Here is an 18,881-nt window from a genome sequence, read left to right on the forward strand (position 1 = left end):
AGGAGAAACAGAATAAAATTTATATCTAATAAACTTAATATTTATTGATAAAAATTTAAACTATTTTTTTAAGCGTGATGCAACTATTTATTTATATATTTATCTCTCTTTTGTTTTTATAGATATATATAGATATATATACGTGTAATGTAGGTATATTACATTTCACATGTAAAAATGTTCGTTGCCATCGATACGAGTCATTTGTTTCAAAGCAAACATTTAAGCTTCAGCGTCTCCTCTGGTACAACTATGATCAAAACAAATTTGCAGAAAAACATTTTAATCCTATTAATAAGAGAGAGATTACCTATTTAATATAATTAATTTTATTACATATATACAATCTTCTTTAATTTTAAAATTAATTAATTTGAATAATTTTTTTAAATTTTATAGGCAAACAAATAAGGACTTATTATTAAAGGAAGTGCAATTACTTGGTAACGTAGTAAGGCGGCGAATGTTTCAGTCTTCAAAGTTCAGCCATGCAGTGAGGAAGCATATTTTAGTTTTTTCCTCTGTTCTCGTTTCTCGTTTCAATTTCAGTGTTTTTATTCCCTTGTTGATTAGAAAGTATTTGATCCGCCATCATGTTGATATTCGAGGAAAACCAGTCTGGAGTATTTATAACAAATTAGGTAAGAATTCAATTAAATATTTATCATCATTTATTAGTATATATGTCCAAAAGTAACCGACTATGCTTTTATGGTGGAATAATGTTAAATTAATATCTAGATTTCTCCTTTCTATTTGATTTTGTATGTGACAACAATTCTATCAAATGGTATTTCCTTTTTTTTCCCCCAAAAATAAAAAAGAATTTTTTCGTTAACATAAATTAAATTATTGTAACGTGCAATAATTTATAACAAGTTTTCTAACTCGTCATCTATGAATAAGTGATTTTTCTTGGTCCCATGGTTATACGATGAATGAATGTATCCAAAATAGTGCTATATACTAAATAAACAAACATTCTATCTATCTTTTTTTTAATAAGATAATATGTGTATGAAAGACATAAAGACTATCAATATAGTAAATTTGATATAGATATTTACTAATATAAGAGTTTGTATAATATACGTATGTATATATATATATAATTTTTAAATTAACCAAATTTATAGTAAATCTATAGTTCGTTCATCAAATAGAAAGCATCAGAAATAAAAGTTCTTAGAGGCTTTGGTTTTCCTCTAATAAAATGGGTAGAATAAATAAAGAAAAAATAACGAAAGAATAAGTTAGGGGAGGAAAAGCAAGGAAAGTGGAAGTAGGGATAAGCAAGCCAGAAATTTCGATAGAAATAACATTAGAAACGTATAACATAGAACTAGCCAAAAAAATTGAAATACAGACGATTTGGCGCGCTTCGCGGCTAGTACGGCTGCCATCTTGTAAAAGTGTCTCTGTAGTGTTTGGAAGTTCAGCAAGAAGGAACAGCAGCTTCGCCGGAGGCTGGAAGTTCTTTCAAAGCGGTCGCAACGCTCCTTGGCAGTCCCTGGGCACCCAGGTGACCCTCGAGCGAGGCCAGGGTATTCAAAAGTTGTTACGACGAAAATTATCAAGGCCAGTGGACACACTTTACACGCCCGACTCTCGCGAAGATGGTGAGTTACTTTAAAACGAAGAAATTTGTACAACATCCCTTAAAGAATTATACCAACTCTCGCGCTTCTCTGCACTTCTACTATTTTTTCCTTTCGGTTTCGAAATAGAAGAGGATATGCGTCTCGGCAAAGTCTTTCTTTGATTTAGGCCTCACCTCCCCCTCTTTTTTACGCGCGTTTTAATTACCACCCCCGTACAGGTGGCAATTCGTCCTACGTTTCGTACGGAGCGACGTCTTCTCTCGCTTATCAATATTTTTAGGCAGTTCTTTCGCCGACAACTCGCGTTCGATTGACGGCTGGCTTTGGTCGTGAATATCGTCCACGAGCTCGCTTCATCGTCAACGATAACGCGACGCAACGACGACCTGACATCGACGCATAACCTGCCTCTCGACCACAGAAAGGGACCCTTCCAAGTCGTACCGGGATTATATGCGTCTTTTGTTTTTCTTTCCTAGTTCGCACTTCGTCACCGTTACGATCCAAGCGGAGTCGTTAAAGCGGCTGCTTGAGACAGTCGGGTCACATGCACGTGTCTGAAGGTAGTCGTAAACTGCTGAATATCCGTCCGACAGAATTATCGTGATTTTTCCTAATATTTCTTTCACTTTTTTTCTTTTTCGCCTTCCTTGTATCAACATTATTATCAAGTTTGGTACCAAAATAATACTCTTTTTTGTTCAACTGAAGTAATATAATTTGTATAATTGTTTATTTTTTCATTTCTTGCCTTTTTATTTTTTATATTTTATCTATATAATTTCATTTGATATTTCTCTTTTTTTCTCTTTTTTCCCTCCTCACTCTTTCTCTCATTGAATAGCCATGCATTAGATTTAGTCTGTATGTGTTTTAATTCAAAGCGTAATCATTACTGCTTGCGATAAAATGTTTTTAAATAATTCCTCTTAATTGACAATACTTATTTAATAAAACCTTGTAAATAAAATAATGTTACTATACCCTTGTTATCTTGTTTAGAGTTCGGCATCAACGGGCGGTACAGAGGGGTCCAGCCCATCTTCTAGCCCTGCATCAGCCACAAGTTTAACCATGGCAGCTCCTAAGTATGGTACATTAGTACCTAATCGTATATTTGTTGGAGGAATCTCAGCAAGTACTAGTGAGGCAGAACTTGCAGAACTTTTTTCTCAATATGGTACTGTGAAAGCTACAAAAATAATAGCTGATCGTGCTGGAGTATCCAAAGGTTATGGATTTGTTACATTTGAAACCGAAGAAGAAGCCAAGCGGCTCCAACAAGAGGTTTGTAATACTATTATTTATACTGATTTGCATTATATTAAATGACCTCTATATGTGTACGTTATTTCATATTTATTAAAATTTGAATATAGAAAATAAATTTATATTTTTTGCAGCCTGAAAGTATTATCTTAAGAGAGAGAAAACTTAATATAGCTCCTGCAATTAAGAAACAACCCTTCAACAGATCATTCGATGGTGGTTCTGGCTCACCACCTTCTGTGCCTAGTAGTACTTATTATTATGCAAATGGTTAGTTTTTTGCTAATGAAAGTTATAAAAATGTACTTATATTATAAATTTTCAATATTAATATTTTGGTAATATATATAGATATATGTACATTTATTTACGCAGCATACATTTGTTAATTTTTATAATTTGATCATGAAAGTATTGTTATATAATTTCAATTTTATTTATGAAAATATATCTATATATAATGTATTAATGAAAGTATGACTACTTTGAAATTAAATTGTTTGTATAGGTATGGGTCTTACATACCAGAATGGTATGACATTCTACAACGCAGCAGCACCTGCACCAGGAACTCCTATAGCACCACCAGCAGATCCCGCAACAATTTACCAAGCTACAGGTGTTTTTGGTAAATATTTTTTTCATAATTTTTAACCAGAAAATACATAACCACAAATTTTATAAAATTATATTGAAATTTATATATTATCATTGTATAATAGATATTGTTCAGAATTTTATAATTATGTTTAATTGTAGGTCCTCAAGCTACTACTGGTCATCAAACTTTTGCTCCAGTTATGTATCCATGTCCAGGACCATCTCTATACATGCCTCAACAGTACCAATATACACCCATGCCGGTAAGTAAATTATGCTAGACAGTTCTATAATACTTTTTTCCTTATATTAGAATGGGTCCTCCATACATCCTTGCATATTCTCAAGTGAGTGTGGGTTCATGTAGCAACCATTACATTAAACGGTATATCGGTTACGGTTTGACAGACAAACAGTTTGATGGGGGAAGCCATACCACCGGCGTTTCTACCCAACCCTCAACAAATGCCTACTTACGTTCTTCTCGACGCTATACAGTATTGAGGTCTAAAGGTACATGGTCTAATGCTAAGTGAATAGCATGCAACATGTTTTTTTGTGCATTCTCTTTATTGTGCCTTCCGCATGGCCTATTGTTGCATGCCCACTTAGAGTTTTCATGTCATGTTTTGATATTATACACCAAAAAAGTCATACCACTTATGTCAGTATTTATATGCAATTAATCTAATTTTTTATATTAAAAATATTCTTTTTTCTATCTATTCGAGAACTAATATTAATATTTTTATAGAATTATAGAATTCAATATTTCATTATGAAGAAAACACGTTTTAAGACCAAAAGAATATTTGTATTCATCAATAAAGATGTTCATAGTTATTGAACTATTTAAGTTCATGTATAAATATAACAATAACGTATGATAATGATATGCACTACAATATATAATAATAATAATAATAATTGATAGATTACTTTCATTATATTATTTGCTTTTTATTATCGTTTCAGTAAGCGATCTCATTTACAAAAGAAATAATTAATTAAATAACAAAATACGAAAGTATAACAAATGTACATGTGTACAATTAAATTTAATTTATTTTTTGAGTAGTGTTTATACATAAAGAAAATAAAAAAATATATTAACATGTTCCGTACCGAATCGTTTTTGCTTGATATTTCATTCAAGCCATTTGATGTTTTGACGCTTTAAATAAATATGTCAGTATGTACCACCAGTGGTACACAAGGTCTGAATGGAAAGTTTAGCATATACCATTGATGGTACATGTGGCATGGAAAGTGTTAATATATTACTTGCTTTGCTGTACTTATAGCTGTTTTATTTGGCAAGAATTTTATACATAAAGAAAAGAACAATAAAATATATATATAATCATATATTTACTAAAGTATAAAGTCATGGTATCGATTACTTCAGAATAGATTAATAATATATCATAAACTTCTAATAAATGTTATATATGTTTATTTTCAATAGTTTAATTGAGTGCATTAAATATTTTACTGATACATAGTTTCTTAAATTCTAAGATACAAGACATATTCCAAATACATACATTAAAAATAATGAATATTCGTAATTATTATAAATGTGTTTATGGTTTATATTTATTATTCTTTTCATTTGAGATATACATTCATTTATGTACTTACTTTCCTTGTTCTACTTTCATATAGCTTCTTAATTCACCTAGCAATGATGTACAAAGTGATATGCTGATTTAAGAAGATCTAAAAGCTATAAATTTTATGCAATATGTCATTACATTATATATTTGCTTCATATGAGAAGTTGATTTTATTATCTTTTTTGTAAATTGTAATTTTTAAAGAACATGAATAATTAAACCTTAGATATTTTGTTTGTTTAGTACGAACAATATTACGCAGGAGCAGCTGCTGCTGGAGCTTCACCATACCCATATATTACCAGCAATTCGCAGAGTAACACAAACAATGGTGGAAGTAATAACAATAGTGGCAATAATGGTACTGGAGCAAATAGTCCGGCAACAGGTCCACCGCCAACGCTCCCATCTCTTCATCCACCACCTCCTACACATTTTTATGCTCCTGCTGCACCACCACATCATCATCCACCAATGCCTGCAGGACCTCCTCCACCACAAGTGGATCTTTACTATTCTTTTGCTGCTGGGCCACCTCCACCACCTGCTCATGCACCTATTGGATTGTCTGATCATCAACTAGTTATTTACCCCTCCGATACTTCGTGTCAACAAACTACTACATCAGACAGTCAAACTGCTCCGCAAGAGGTAAGTAGAAATTTCGGTGTGTATGCATCATTAATTTAATATTTTCATATAGATTTTTCATAGTCTTTTTATTTGATAAGATTTTACACTTTGAATTACGTTAATGATCTTTCTATGGAATTTCATCGAGAAATATCAAAATATGAGAAAAATTTGATCATTTAGTTAGTATTCTGCTACAAGAGTGTTTAAATCATAAAATGTTCACTCTAAGCAGTACTCCTACTATTTCTTAAAATAAATCATAGGATTCACGTTCGACATCAAGCCACTCGGAGCAGCCACATGGTGAATCACAAGCTGCTTCTTCAGGATCAGCTACGCCTCTGGTATCCCTAATGCCATTAAAATTTCCTATGTCCAATCGTTACACAAATTACCATCCAATCGCCATACATGCTACTAATTTGCATAACTCACAAACCTGTTTGAATGAAGTAGACGATTGCAGTGCTAATCAAATGCAATGCAGAACTATTGTTTATCATCCTCTTTTCATTCCTCATACATATCCAACACAATTTCACAATACTTCTGGTGCCAGTCTCTTACCAACTCCTCCATCATCTTCACAACAATTTGAGTCTAGCAACAAAACACATCTCAATTCCAGACATTATACAAAATCGAGTATAACAATAACTCCAAGTAACTATGTGAAAACTCAGAATCACATAACAGTAATTAATCCAAACACTTATAGCAAAGTTCAAAGCATAGGTAATTCAATTGAACACAAGTATACTAATGTAGATGGAACTCATAAGTATGCAACAATTGCTATGACACCTTCTCGATTACCAGTTCAATATAACAAACGAGCTTCTGTTTCCAATGTGGGCTCTCCGGCTTGTTATTTAACACAAAAATCTGGAAATTACAATTCGAGTCAAAATTTAAGCAAGCCTGGCAATTTTGGATCCAATGTTAATTTTAATAATCAAACATACAATCCATCTAGTAATAGTTCACAGAAGATTGGAAATATGAATATAAATCAAAACTTTGATTATGTAAATGGACGTAAGAATACAAACTATAATGCAGATCAATATTTTGACAACACAATCGGATATAAATCAACGAACTATACCTCAGGTAGGAGGAATGCATCGAATAATTATAGAACCACAGGTTCTGTATCTGCTAACCAATTTGACAATTTGAATAGTAGCAGTCAAAATAATGAATCTTCTACTATGAGTCAAATAGATAGTACCAACTCTTCACAGGGTTTGCAAACTACTGATTCAACAAGTTCAGATAAGCCGGCGAGTCCACCGCCAGCTCCATATTCCCCCATGACTCGACCCCTCCCAACCTTATCACCACCCACCCTTCAGGTCCAGTATTATCCAGCGGCTCAAAACCGTTACCAACCCTCCATGCCATCTCAACACCAGCAACAGCAACAACAACAACAACAGCAACATTCTGGCCAACGCCGGTATACAGTAGCTCCACCATTGTCTTCAAATAGGAAGTCAACTGAGAAATATTCAAGTGCTAATGCGCAAACAACTATGTTGCGGCAAAGCAAGTATAAAGTTAATAGCATAATGCAATCAGGTGGCAAAGTATCTGAAGATAGTTTAGGAGGTGCAGGTGATGCTCCTCCTACTGTTAGTAGAATGCCTATCACACCACCAGGTACATCCCAAACACATCCAGCTCATCCTGCAGGGGATCAGAATCAATTGAGCGATACATGTCATCAAATACAAGCTCTGACCCTTTAAAAACTTACTTTCATATCTATGTTTGCTTTCTTATTCATTTGAAATCGTATGATCTGAATGTCGGCCAAAAAAATTTGCATGATACTGCATGAATATGCACTGTTATACAATTTCTCTTGTGATCTCAGTCCTAAATCCAAAAAGTAGACATTGAAACTGTAAATTGAATTCTTCATATATAAAATAAAAACTTTATTAAATTATTAAGCAAGCGAGCCTGTGTGGATATGCAATGTGTGCGTAAACATTAATAGAACGCAAAAATGTAACACAATACACAGGCGTTCTACATATATACATAAATACATACATACATGCATATAGAAGCACTCAATACATAGATATACAAATGGAAACACATACAAAAATATTATTAGTATGAGACATATACACAATACATAATATGTAAATATATACATAGGTGTATTTATATGCATGTATACATGCATGTACATCTATGTATATGTAACATTTAATATAGTATATATATATATATATATATATATTGAAGATGACAGATATAATTAGCATTAAACTCAAAGTCAGTTATAAATTATCTTTTAAAAAAGAGTCAAATATTAATGATATAAACATATATCTTAATAGATATTGATATAATTCATCATTTACATCCATATTATGCAGTATTTGACGTTATGCGTGATAGGCTCGATAAACATGAATCTCACGAGCATGGCTAGAGTAGTTAGATGGATAAGCAAAAAAAGATAGAAACAAATAATCTTGTTATCGTACAAAGATGATCGATTTGTAATGTGTTCAAAAAGAAAAAACAGAGGGGTAATAGGGAGGCAAATAGAATTCATTTCACAACGGTTGCTCAAGGCACTGCCACATCTGTGTTTCTTTTTCTACCTGAAGTGGTATCGTACTTATAGTTTAATTAGAGTGACCGTGAATATTCTCACGCCTTTTAAAATAGAGCGGACACAAATTCATTAATTTTTTTTCGGTAAATTTCCGCGCAAACATCGTATATTTAGCAGTAAAAAAATATAAAAGTGAAATGCCCTGTGCCCAACGAATAAGATAAAATATTTAAAAAAAAATGAATTAAAAAAATGTGTCGGCTGTGAGCTTCCAAGCAAATAACAATAATTAAATTATTATAATATAAAAAGTTAAATAATATTCTACCTAATTGTTATAAACGTAAATTTCTTTTATCTATGATGAGAAATTTGTTATCTCATATCTCGCATATTATAGCTATTATTATCTATTTAAAAATGTGGACAGGAAGTGTTACTCCGAAGGTTTGCATGCTGTGATGATATAGAAATATCGCAGCACGTAGAAGAAAAGTTAAAAGACATCGGACTGTATTTAGATGATACATCAAGGCCTAGAGTACGTAGAACTTGTGAGTCGTTACAAAGAAATTAATTTATTAAAAAGCAAGAGTGCCTTCTATTTGTTTTCGTAATTGTATTGTTGAACATTTGTTGCGTTACGTTCCAAGAGCCTTTAATGTTGTTATAAGAAAAAAAAGATGTTTGAAGATTGTTGTTCCTCTATTTATTTATTGATTTATGGGCTGTGAAGTCCAACAACGCTCAGTATATTTGGAAGTGCGAAAGTATGCTGTTAGGTTGATATTAGAAATCATAAAAATAATGAAAAAGAAAAAAAAGAAAAACATAACAAAAATGCAACAGCCCCAATGGTCATACAAATGATTCTAGAGAAAAAGCAGTACATTTCGGCACCTATTTCTATGTATAATACACAGAAAATATCCCAGCAATATACATACATACATACATACATACATATATATATATATATATAAAAATATATATACAACAAAAAATTATAACATACCGAAGGTATTGGAAATAAGTGCGACAAATGCGTATCTTAAGTGTGCGTGTGCGCGAATTTGGACAGGTGGCTGTGACTACTGTGTGCAAGTACAGATTTGTATGTAAGCATTTGTGTGTTTGTGTGTCAATTCACACACACGCATATTTCATAAATATATATATATCTATCTATATATATATATATAACTGAAAATCGTATGTAAAGTGCAATTCTATGTTGAGTTTGGTACTGATAAGAATAATAATTATAATTTGATTATTGTTTAGGAGGATCTATGTACTAAAATTTGGCGTAGAATAGTACTAATGTGAAATAAAGAATAATATATACTTCGTAAAGTATATAATACACAAAATGAGTCTAAGTTATATATATATATATATATATATTAATATCATACGTAGTAAATTACAAGAGTATAAATGTATTATATGAAACATGTGAAGTATGTATGCATTTAGAGCTGTGGAATGCTACATATTATTTCTATATTTAAGTTAGATAAAAGTTATTTCAAAATTATTAATTTTTTGCGTGTATAATTTTTTTCTTTCTTTTTTATTGTAATATTACAATATTTGAAAATATTAATAAGTGGTTTATAACAGCAAATAATCAATTACGTGAATTATTTGTAGAACAATTCTTCCATGGCCTGAGTTTATATTATTTGTATTGGATAAGTTAGATTTTTTTACTTATTTTTGAAAAATTTGATAATAACTTTAATAAGTAAATGCTTTAAAAAATTCAACATATGTTTTGAAACTTATTGAATAAATGTATTCATGTATTTTCAATGTACATTTAATATTTTTATTTTATATTTTGGCGTTATGTTACTAATGGTGCATTCCATAACTCATAAAAGTATACTTTGTAAGAAAGAGATTTACGTATTAACATAACATAAATTATACACAAAATGACATATAGGTTGTATCAACAAATTCTGTAAGATTTAAGAATTCTATAGTTATAACAATAATAATAATAATAATTAATAATAATAATAATAATCATTAATATTAATTAATAATAATTATTATAATTATAGTAATAAAATAATAATAATAATAATTATATTAATATAATAATAATATATATATATATATATATATATATATAAGAAATGCATATATTTAAAACAAAATATTAGTACATATTAATAAAGTCATCTATGCATGGATACCTAGCTGGAGAAAATTAGTAAAGAAAAAATAGACTCAAGTAATTGTACATTTCTCCTGCAAATAAAGAATAATATAATCTCATCGAAAACATAAAATATACAATGCTCTAATATAAATGGAATTTTTTTAATGTCTTTCTTCCCACGTTCATTTAACAATATATAATTAATGCCACAATATATAAATAATGTCTTATAATATACACCAATTTCTTTTCTTCAAGTATTTAAATACTAATTTATAAAAAAGTAAATCAAGTAGACTCTGCATTTTTATAAATAAAATGTATTCTCTTATTCTCTTTTACAATATGAAATATATGAAAATTATTAAATAAGTATATTAAACATTGATACCTATTTCATATAAAAAATACAAAGTAATAAAACAGGCTAGTAACTTACAAATAGATCACAATATTTAGTATATTTATAAATATCTTTTTTCTAATAATAGAAAATGTAAATGGCACGATCTTTTATTTTAATGTTGAAACAAGTGCCCTATAAAAAAAAGCTTTATATTAATAGAAACTGATATTCCTTTAATGTTATTTATTACATATCTTTTTTTCGATAATACGTTAGTTACTTGCAATTACAATTATCACATATAAAGTTTTAAAATCGGCAGTTTGATAAGAATATTTTTATGAATATAATTTTAACATTTTAAAATAGTACAAATTCGTTATGTTATACATTTCAATCACAAAACCTAAAGTTATTTACGACATGCTACTATTAACGTGACTATATATATTTGCTCTATAGTAAGTAAGTTATAAATTTAATTCTGATCTCTTTAAACAATAGATAGAAATAGTATTTTGAAATGTTTGAAGTATTAATCAAACATATAGTATATGAATATAAAAATCTAATTGTGAAATTAAATTTCAGTAAAATTTATAATTCTGTAGTCATATGAGATGTTAATGCTTGTACGCGACTTGCATTACAACTTTTACATAGCACATGATCATCTAGAGGATAACAACCATGACCTTCTAAATCAGAAGATAATATTAAACCACAATCTTCACATTTATAACACTGAATATGAAAACTGCGATCTAGAGCAACAACTCGTATAGTTTCTTCTTGCCCAGGTTCCGGCATGATGGGTAATTTACACACACAACAACGAGGTGCAAATTTTCTGTAAAAAAGTTCATATCTTAAGTAACATTGTAATTAAAGCAAAAAAAATTAATAGTTTTATTTCTCTGTTTACAGTCAACTTACTTGTGAAAACACTGAATACAATGTATCTGATTTGTAGCATCCACTGTAAAAGGTATACCATCCAAACTTTGCCCACAAACTACACATGTAAAACATGATGGATGATAAGGTTTCCCTGTAGCTCTTAATATTCTATCAAGAATTGGCCTAGTACACACGCAACACTTTTCTAAGGTGTTTAAATAATCTTCTTCACAATAAGGTTTGCCTTCTAATGAATAAAAAGGTTTACCCTGTAGATTGACTTTACAAACATAGCAACAGAAACAATTTATGTGAAAAACTTTATCCATTGCGGAACAGCCTGTACCCTCTCCTTCAACTTTACATCCACACTGAGCACAAATACCATATATATCACTTTCTTCGCTATTATCGGACATTCCTTGAACTAACAAATCAGTTAAAACATCGACCTATAAATAAATATTAATTATTCATTAGAAATCAATGTCTAGTATATGTGAATATTAACAAACACTATTAGTTTTTCAATTTACTTCTTTCACAGGAGATACTTTTCCCTGTGGTTGAGTCGAAGTAGCAGATCCATATCCAGAATACATCGAATAATTGCAAGATAGTTGAGATGGTGGTCTAGGATTAATAGGTTCGTATATAGACTCATATGTTGAGCTAGATTGAGAACTTGGACCATAAATATCATTAGGATAATTTCCAGCAGGAAAATCAGTTTGATAAGTTGCACGTCTTAATTCACTGTAACTGGATGAGACAGGACTAGGTGGTGGTGGCAATTCTTCAGGAGGTGGAGGAAATGAATTTCCTGGAATGCCAGCAACATATTCTGAAGGTTCGGGTGGTGGTGGTAAATCATCTATAAAAACAATTCAATCACATTATTAAATAATTCTATACTTTCCATTAAGAAGTAAATATATATAATTAATTTTACCATTGGTATGTGTGTGAGAAGGTGGAATATTACTATAAGTATTTTCCGATTTTGGGTTCCATTGTATATTACTGTAAATGATATCTTTTTCTGTTTTTTTTTGAGCAGGAACAGAAATAGGCGATGGAGATTCAACATTACTATATACTGCACTATTTGTAGCTCTATCATTACGATCTTCCACTGGTACTTGAGGAGCTGGTAAATTTCCAACATTTGAATAATAATTTTTCTCATCATATCCATATTTAGGTTCAAACTTTTCCTTTGTTTGATGTACGTAGAAATTTTCATTATTTTGATACAGTTTTACAGTCTCTTTTCCATTGGTCAATGTGGGTATATTAAAATCATTTTTTTCCATATTCATTGGTACATATGGAGAAGGTGAATTCATGTATAGGTTTGTAGATTTTTCATTTATTCCAGTATTATTGAGTACAGTACTATATGATGGCATTGGTGCTGTCTTTATTGAATAACTTTGCGGTATCTATTAAAAAATATTAATGACAACTTATAAAACTATCATATTGATTATAAATATATAAATGTAACAACATATATAATGACATTTTACCATTGGTTGTCCCAATTCAAGACGGCGTATAAATAATCGTTTATTAATATTATATCATTTCCTATCATAAAAAAGAATAATATACTGACCTGGGGTTGACATTTTTTTGGTTTGGGTGGAACAGCAGGGCCAACTTTCTTCCCAGATTTAACCACTTTAATTGTATTATCACCATGATTGATTTGCAAGTTTGCAATATGTTGCTCTAAATTATTAGTATTAGACATTTTCCTGTAAATCAAAATAGACAAATATTTTAAAAATATATCTTAAAAAATAACGTTCTGGAGAAAAAAGAAAATTATTTGATGTGATATATTCAAAGGAACGACTTTTGTAGTACATTTAAACATATAAATATATATGGAATGTATAAAAATTTGTTGTATCCATAAGACTATTTGGCCAGTACAAGATATACTTAAATACTTAGAAAACAATTATACTTATCAGTATAAGTAATTCATTCTTGTATAAGTTTTCACGTTTTTGCAAGAAAGTAACTGACCTTCTAGATATAAGATATTGAATTTGTACAAGTAATCGACTTGACAGGCGCAATATTTCGACTCGTATGGTATTAAATCCCTTATCAGAAAAAATTATCTTTAATAGTACTTTATATTTATCTGCTTGCTAAAAGTATAGATTTCAAGTGTGATCATTCCACTATGGAGCTTGTACCACTGAAGAAAAATGTCAACTTACCCGGTGAGCCTAAAAAGTATATTTAAAAAAGAATTTGGACCAATGTGTGTTATTGCTAAGTTAAAAAATATTCTATTATTCGTAAAATTTACTGTTTCACTACAGTCACTCTGATCGGCTGATTCACACTGCCTTATCTCGTAATCTCAGGAATTCTTTTGCGATGATTCTTGCATTACCCCCGAAATTCAAAACTCTTGTGGCTCTGCTTGTACCACACCCAAGGTTGAGGATTGAGCTGTTAGCCATATGACTAGAGATATTTAGCTCTTATCAATACGAATTGTAAATTTTTTTTATAGAAGCTTACTGACATATTTTTATGACAGTTCTATATAGATGACAAGAGTAGACAAAATTTATACAAATGTTTTATATATTTATTTTCATTTTATTCTTTAAAGTGTATTATCTTGCTCCTAGGGATTTGACTACCTGCGTGAATGCACGCACTGCACATTGACACATACCAGACGTCAGACTCACCGAGTAACGTCATTAGACTTATTGGCTACTTTTCTTGAAATTAGATATCTGACATGTTTCGATAGGTTAAAAACATTCGACCTATTTTTTTTCTATTTCTTTTCTGTATTTTATATTTAACATCTATATCAGTGGTCTTGATTGTTGATTTTAAACGGAATACAATTTTATTTTCTATCCTTATCTCTATAAAACGAATATTTATCTATAAACCAATGTCAAATATATGTGACATTAGTACAGAATGCTTTGTTTGGCTTATCTAACATATTTTATACATATATATAAATGAATATGTGCGATATCTTATTTAAAACTACTAGAAAAAATACATAGTTTGTATCAACTATTTTTCCAACCAGACAGTTTTAAAAAGATTTACAATAGAAAATTTAAAAAAATTTATAAATATAAATACTTTTTATTTAAAGATTTGTTTAAATATTTTTCTTTATCTTATCAATGATATCTTGTATTTTATATCATCGTTCATATAACCACAAAAAAGTTGGCATAGAAACTCAACAGCAGGAAAAAATGAATAAGTGCTTTTAATTGCTCACTAATTGTTTAATCAAAATCCGTAATTGTTCACTTTATTAATTAATTATTTAATTAGTTATTAATAATTGAAAAAACACAAACGTTTTTTCTCATTTCTAAGCAAAGCAATGAAGTTTTCTATTGTTTTTTGTTTTCAATCAATCACTCACTTTTTGTTTGACCGGCTGCTCAATTTTATTTTATTAAATATTTTTTTATTTATCGTTAATTAGTTGAAAATAATTATTACACTTTGAATAATTATAAAATGGTGACGTCATGAGTGGTAGATATGTTATACGCATGCGCATCAACAAATTCAAGGCGCAAGCGCACTTTGAAAAAAATGAAAGTAAAGTTGATATACCTGCAGTGATATATCTTTTGGTTGTTGAGACAAGAACTGAAAACCAAAAATATAAATAAATAAATAAAATTTGATTTTTAGGCCCTAGTAAAGCATAGCCTTCGCGTATCGCGTTTAAGGCATGCAATAAACGTTCTTATTAACGAATAAAAATTATAATTTACAAAATATTTACCTATTGTTTATATATTATGAACGATTAACCTATTTCTTTTCACTACCCTATAGGTTGTTACTTTGGAGATCAACTTTAATTATATCCCCCGCAGGTATATATATACCAACTTTACTTTCATTTTTTTCAAAGTGTGCTTGCGCCTTGAATTTGTTGATGCGCATGCATATAACATATCTACCACTCATGACGTCACCATTTTATAATTATTCAAAGTGTAATAATTATTTTCAACTAATTAACGATAAATAAAAAAATATTTAATAAAATAAAGTTGAGGAGCCGGACAAACAAAAAGTGAGTGATTGATTGAAAACAAAAAACAATAGAAAACTTCATTGCTTTGCTCAGAAATGAGAAAAAACGTTTGTGTTTTTTCAATTATTAATAACTAATTAAATAATTAATTAATAAAATGAACAATTACGGATTTTGATTGAACAATTAGTGAGCAATTAAAAGTACTTATTCATTTTTTTCAACTGTTGAGGTTCTATGCCAACTTTTTAATGCTTAGAATGGCGCGTGGCAATTTTATGTGATCGACGGAGCGTCGGTAACAGCGTGTGTCTCGTACGAATAAGACGATCGGTGTGGATGAGAGAGTCGATACAAGCGTGCGTCTCAGTGCGTGGTCGGTGGAAGAAGACGGAAGAATGTTGTTTATATAACCTACCAAACGTTGCGCATGTTATAACGGGAATATGATATACCTAATAAATAGAATTTAAAATTATAATGTTTCGATTTTAGCATATTTTTCATTTTTATGTAATTATTTTAACGGACCTGCGCAATGATGACCTCGAGAGTAAAATTTACCAGTAATATAAGTAGAGTGCATTAGTGCATTAAGATTATTGTTAATTAATCGATAGAAGTGTCTATTGTTGTCCAAAAGCTCGGAGAATATTATCTGTGTACCATCCTCTTCGAAATCTACCATTGAACTGGGTCATTGTCCTCTATTAAAGTTATTTTGTTAAAAGTTATTTATAGGACCTTCCGAACGTTGTGCATGTTTATAACGGGAATAATATTCATAATAAATAGAATTTCCTTTTTCGGAAAGTCATATAAACAACTTTTAATAAAAGAACTTTTACAGAAGACAATGACCCAGTTCAAGGGTGGATTTCGAGGAGGACGATACATAGATCATATACTCCGAGCTCTTAGACAACAATATACATTTCTATGGATTAGATAACAATTATTTTAATGCACTAATGAACTCTCTTTATATTTCAACTTGTTTAAACATATATTCACTGGTTTAAACATTACATACTTATTAACATACTTTTAATATTAAATTATTTTGATGTGATATTTTTTTCGATGAAAATTTTATCCCCCGAAGTCACTGCACAGAAGCGTTAAAATAATTACATAAAAATGAAAAAAATGCTAAAATCGAAACATTATAATTTTAAATTTTATTTATTAGGGATATTATTCCCGTTATAACATGTACGACGTTCGGAAAGTCATATAAACAACGTTTAATAAAAGAACTTTTACAGAGGACAACGTGCCAGTCTGAAGGTGAATTTCGAGGAAAACGGTACATCGGACGTATATTCCGTGCTTTTAAAAAACAATACACATTTCTTCGGATTAATTAACAATTTCTTTAATACTCTAATGTATTCTACTTATATTACAGAAAAATTTTACCCTCGAAGTCATCACTGCGCAGGAGCGTTAAAGTAAAAACATAAAAATGAAAATATTCGTCCTACGGACACACGAAAGATAAATTTTTTTTACGTACGCTGCATTTTAAGAATGCAGGCTTCTCACAAGTACACGGGTATTTCAAATCATTAGATTTAACAACAAACCTTTGAGATTTTTTTCTATTCGAACGTTTTAAATAATTACTTTTTAAAATATACGTATACATGCATTTCTGAAGACACACACATGTTTATACATTAAAAATTAAATATAATTATTTAAAATTCTATTACAATATAACTATACTATATATAATATCAAAAATTATATCATATACTATCAAAGAATACTGTATTCTTTGGTAGTATTATACCGTCATCCCGTTAATACCTCCTTTCACTCACTGGTGGTCCCGGTAGTAATTAAGATGAATCTGGCTAGATAAAAAAGGGGACTAGTAAGCTCCTATGTACTTCTGTATTCTTTGATAATAGTATATTAATGATTTTCAGATCATCAGTAACAGTAGATTCATATATGTATTTTGGATTATCGATTGCAATAGATTTATTTTTTCCAAATGTTATAAATCACCGTAAAATTTCCAGTTTGTAAATGAAATTGAAAATCGCAGATTTTTAAGTTTAATGTATGTAAAACAAAGGTAGCAATAAATTAATCTCATTATCAAACGATAGAAATGCAATAATGTTATTATCAAAACAATAAGTCAAAAACGCTATAATTAAATTATGAATGTATTTTCTATACCTTATTAAATTATACTATTATGATGTTTGTTGTTCTATAAAGCGTGGTCAAATTTAATATATGTTTGATTATTCTTAGCAAAGATTTTAGACATTCGTGAAGTGACATTTATTTATTATTTTAATATATTAGTAATGTATAAAAATGTAAGAGATCACAGGAAATTTCAGAAAATAATTCATTGTAATCATAGGAAAAATTGAGATTCTATTTTTAGGTCGTATACAAATACGCTCACAATGATACCACGATGGTACGTAATAATAATCTACAATAATGATACAAAATTAGCATATACAATAAATGGTGTTTACCTTTACAGTTTAAATTCAATAACTTTTTTGTCCTTTGTGATGATCAAGTGGTGATAATAATCAATCACGTAAATGCTTAAGATAAATTTTTTTTTATTGTTATCCACGATATCTATGCCGCACGAAGCACGTTTTAGAGAATCAGATTAGATATAAAATTAATAAATTGAAATAATAAACAGTATACAAGTATATCACAATATTTTTTTTATCATCTTCGAAAGAAGATTCATTTAAGATTATTTCAGAGAAATAAGCCTACTAAATAATATCAAATAGCGATATATTATCAAGGGAAAGATATGGGCTTTATATCTTTTTTCATGTCCAATAAGCAAAACTTTGTATTTATACAAATTTTTCCTTTATTATACAATAATTATAAAGAGATATAAAATTACTAAAAAAAATATTAAAAACATGAAATCTGCATCACGTGAAACAATTTATGTAATACTATTACATAAGGAAAATCGTAAAATATTTTATGATATTTTTAGTAGATATTTTATCAAAGATAATTCCACGTAGTTATTTTCAAAATGCTCTCTAATATTCATAAATCTTATCA

At 29.6% G+C, this 18,881-nt stretch overlaps 2 protein-coding genes and 2 long non-coding RNA genes across 14 annotated transcripts; 2 read left to right on the forward strand and 2 right to left on the reverse strand.

The window, feature by feature from the left end:
• Positions 1 to 78: 78 nt before the first annotated feature.
• Positions 79 to 1,453, reverse strand: LOC122517026. The gene is made up of 3 exons (XR_006303719.1): positions 1,369 to 1,453; positions 441 to 618; positions 79 to 250 (listed from the first exon to the last, which is right to left on the reverse strand). It is a non-coding gene; the product is annotated as an uncharacterized LOC122517026 (long non-coding RNA).
• On the forward strand, positions 1,137 to 7,686 carry LOC122517023 (atrophin-1-like). Its single transcript, XM_043635315.1, has 7 exons — positions 1,137 to 1,619; positions 2,604 to 2,888; positions 3,005 to 3,140; positions 3,379 to 3,498; positions 3,630 to 3,733; positions 5,333 to 5,740; positions 5,989 to 7,686. Exons 1-7 carry the CDS (start codon positions 1,617 to 1,619, stop codon positions 7,477 to 7,479), a joined length of 2,547 nt encoding a protein of 848 aa, XP_043491250.1. The 5' UTR covers positions 1,137 to 1,616; the 3' UTR covers positions 7,480 to 7,686.
• A 3,373-nt stretch (positions 7,687 to 11,059) lies between these two features.
• LOC122517018 (lipoma-preferred partner homolog) lies at positions 11,060 to 15,561 on the reverse strand. Of its 11 annotated transcripts, none has more exons than XM_043635303.1 (8): positions 14,064 to 14,796; positions 13,972 to 13,980; positions 13,772 to 13,851; positions 13,353 to 13,494; positions 12,684 to 13,176; positions 12,268 to 12,605; positions 11,768 to 12,183; positions 11,060 to 11,681 (listed from the first exon to the last, which is right to left on the reverse strand). In XM_043635303.1, exons 4-8 carry the CDS (start codon positions 13,488 to 13,490, stop codon positions 11,429 to 11,431), a joined length of 1,638 nt encoding a protein of 545 aa, XP_043491238.1. In that variant the 5' UTR covers positions 13,491 to 13,494; positions 13,772 to 13,851; positions 13,972 to 13,980; positions 14,064 to 14,796; the 3' UTR covers positions 11,060 to 11,428. The 11 variants fall into 11 exon arrangements, with proteins under 11 accessions (XP_043491238.1, XP_043491237.1, XP_043491239.1 ...); XM_043635302.1 differs by having other exon boundaries at positions 13,772 to 13,899; XM_043635304.1 differs by lacking the exon at positions 13,772 to 13,851.
• LOC122517027 lies at positions 15,527 to 16,500 on the forward strand. The gene is made up of 2 exons (XR_006303720.1): positions 15,527 to 15,839; positions 16,060 to 16,500. It is a non-coding gene; the product is annotated as an uncharacterized LOC122517027 (long non-coding RNA).
• The last annotated feature ends 2,381 nt before the right edge of the window (positions 16,501 to 18,881 follow it).

The sequence above is a fragment of the Polistes fuscatus genome, unplaced genomic scaffold (assembly GCF_010416935.1).
Source record: "Polistes fuscatus isolate 324 unplaced genomic scaffold, CU_Pfus_HIC Scaffold2, whole genome shotgun sequence".
NCBI classification, from domain to species: Eukaryota; Metazoa; Arthropoda; class Insecta; order Hymenoptera; family Vespidae; genus Polistes; species Polistes fuscatus.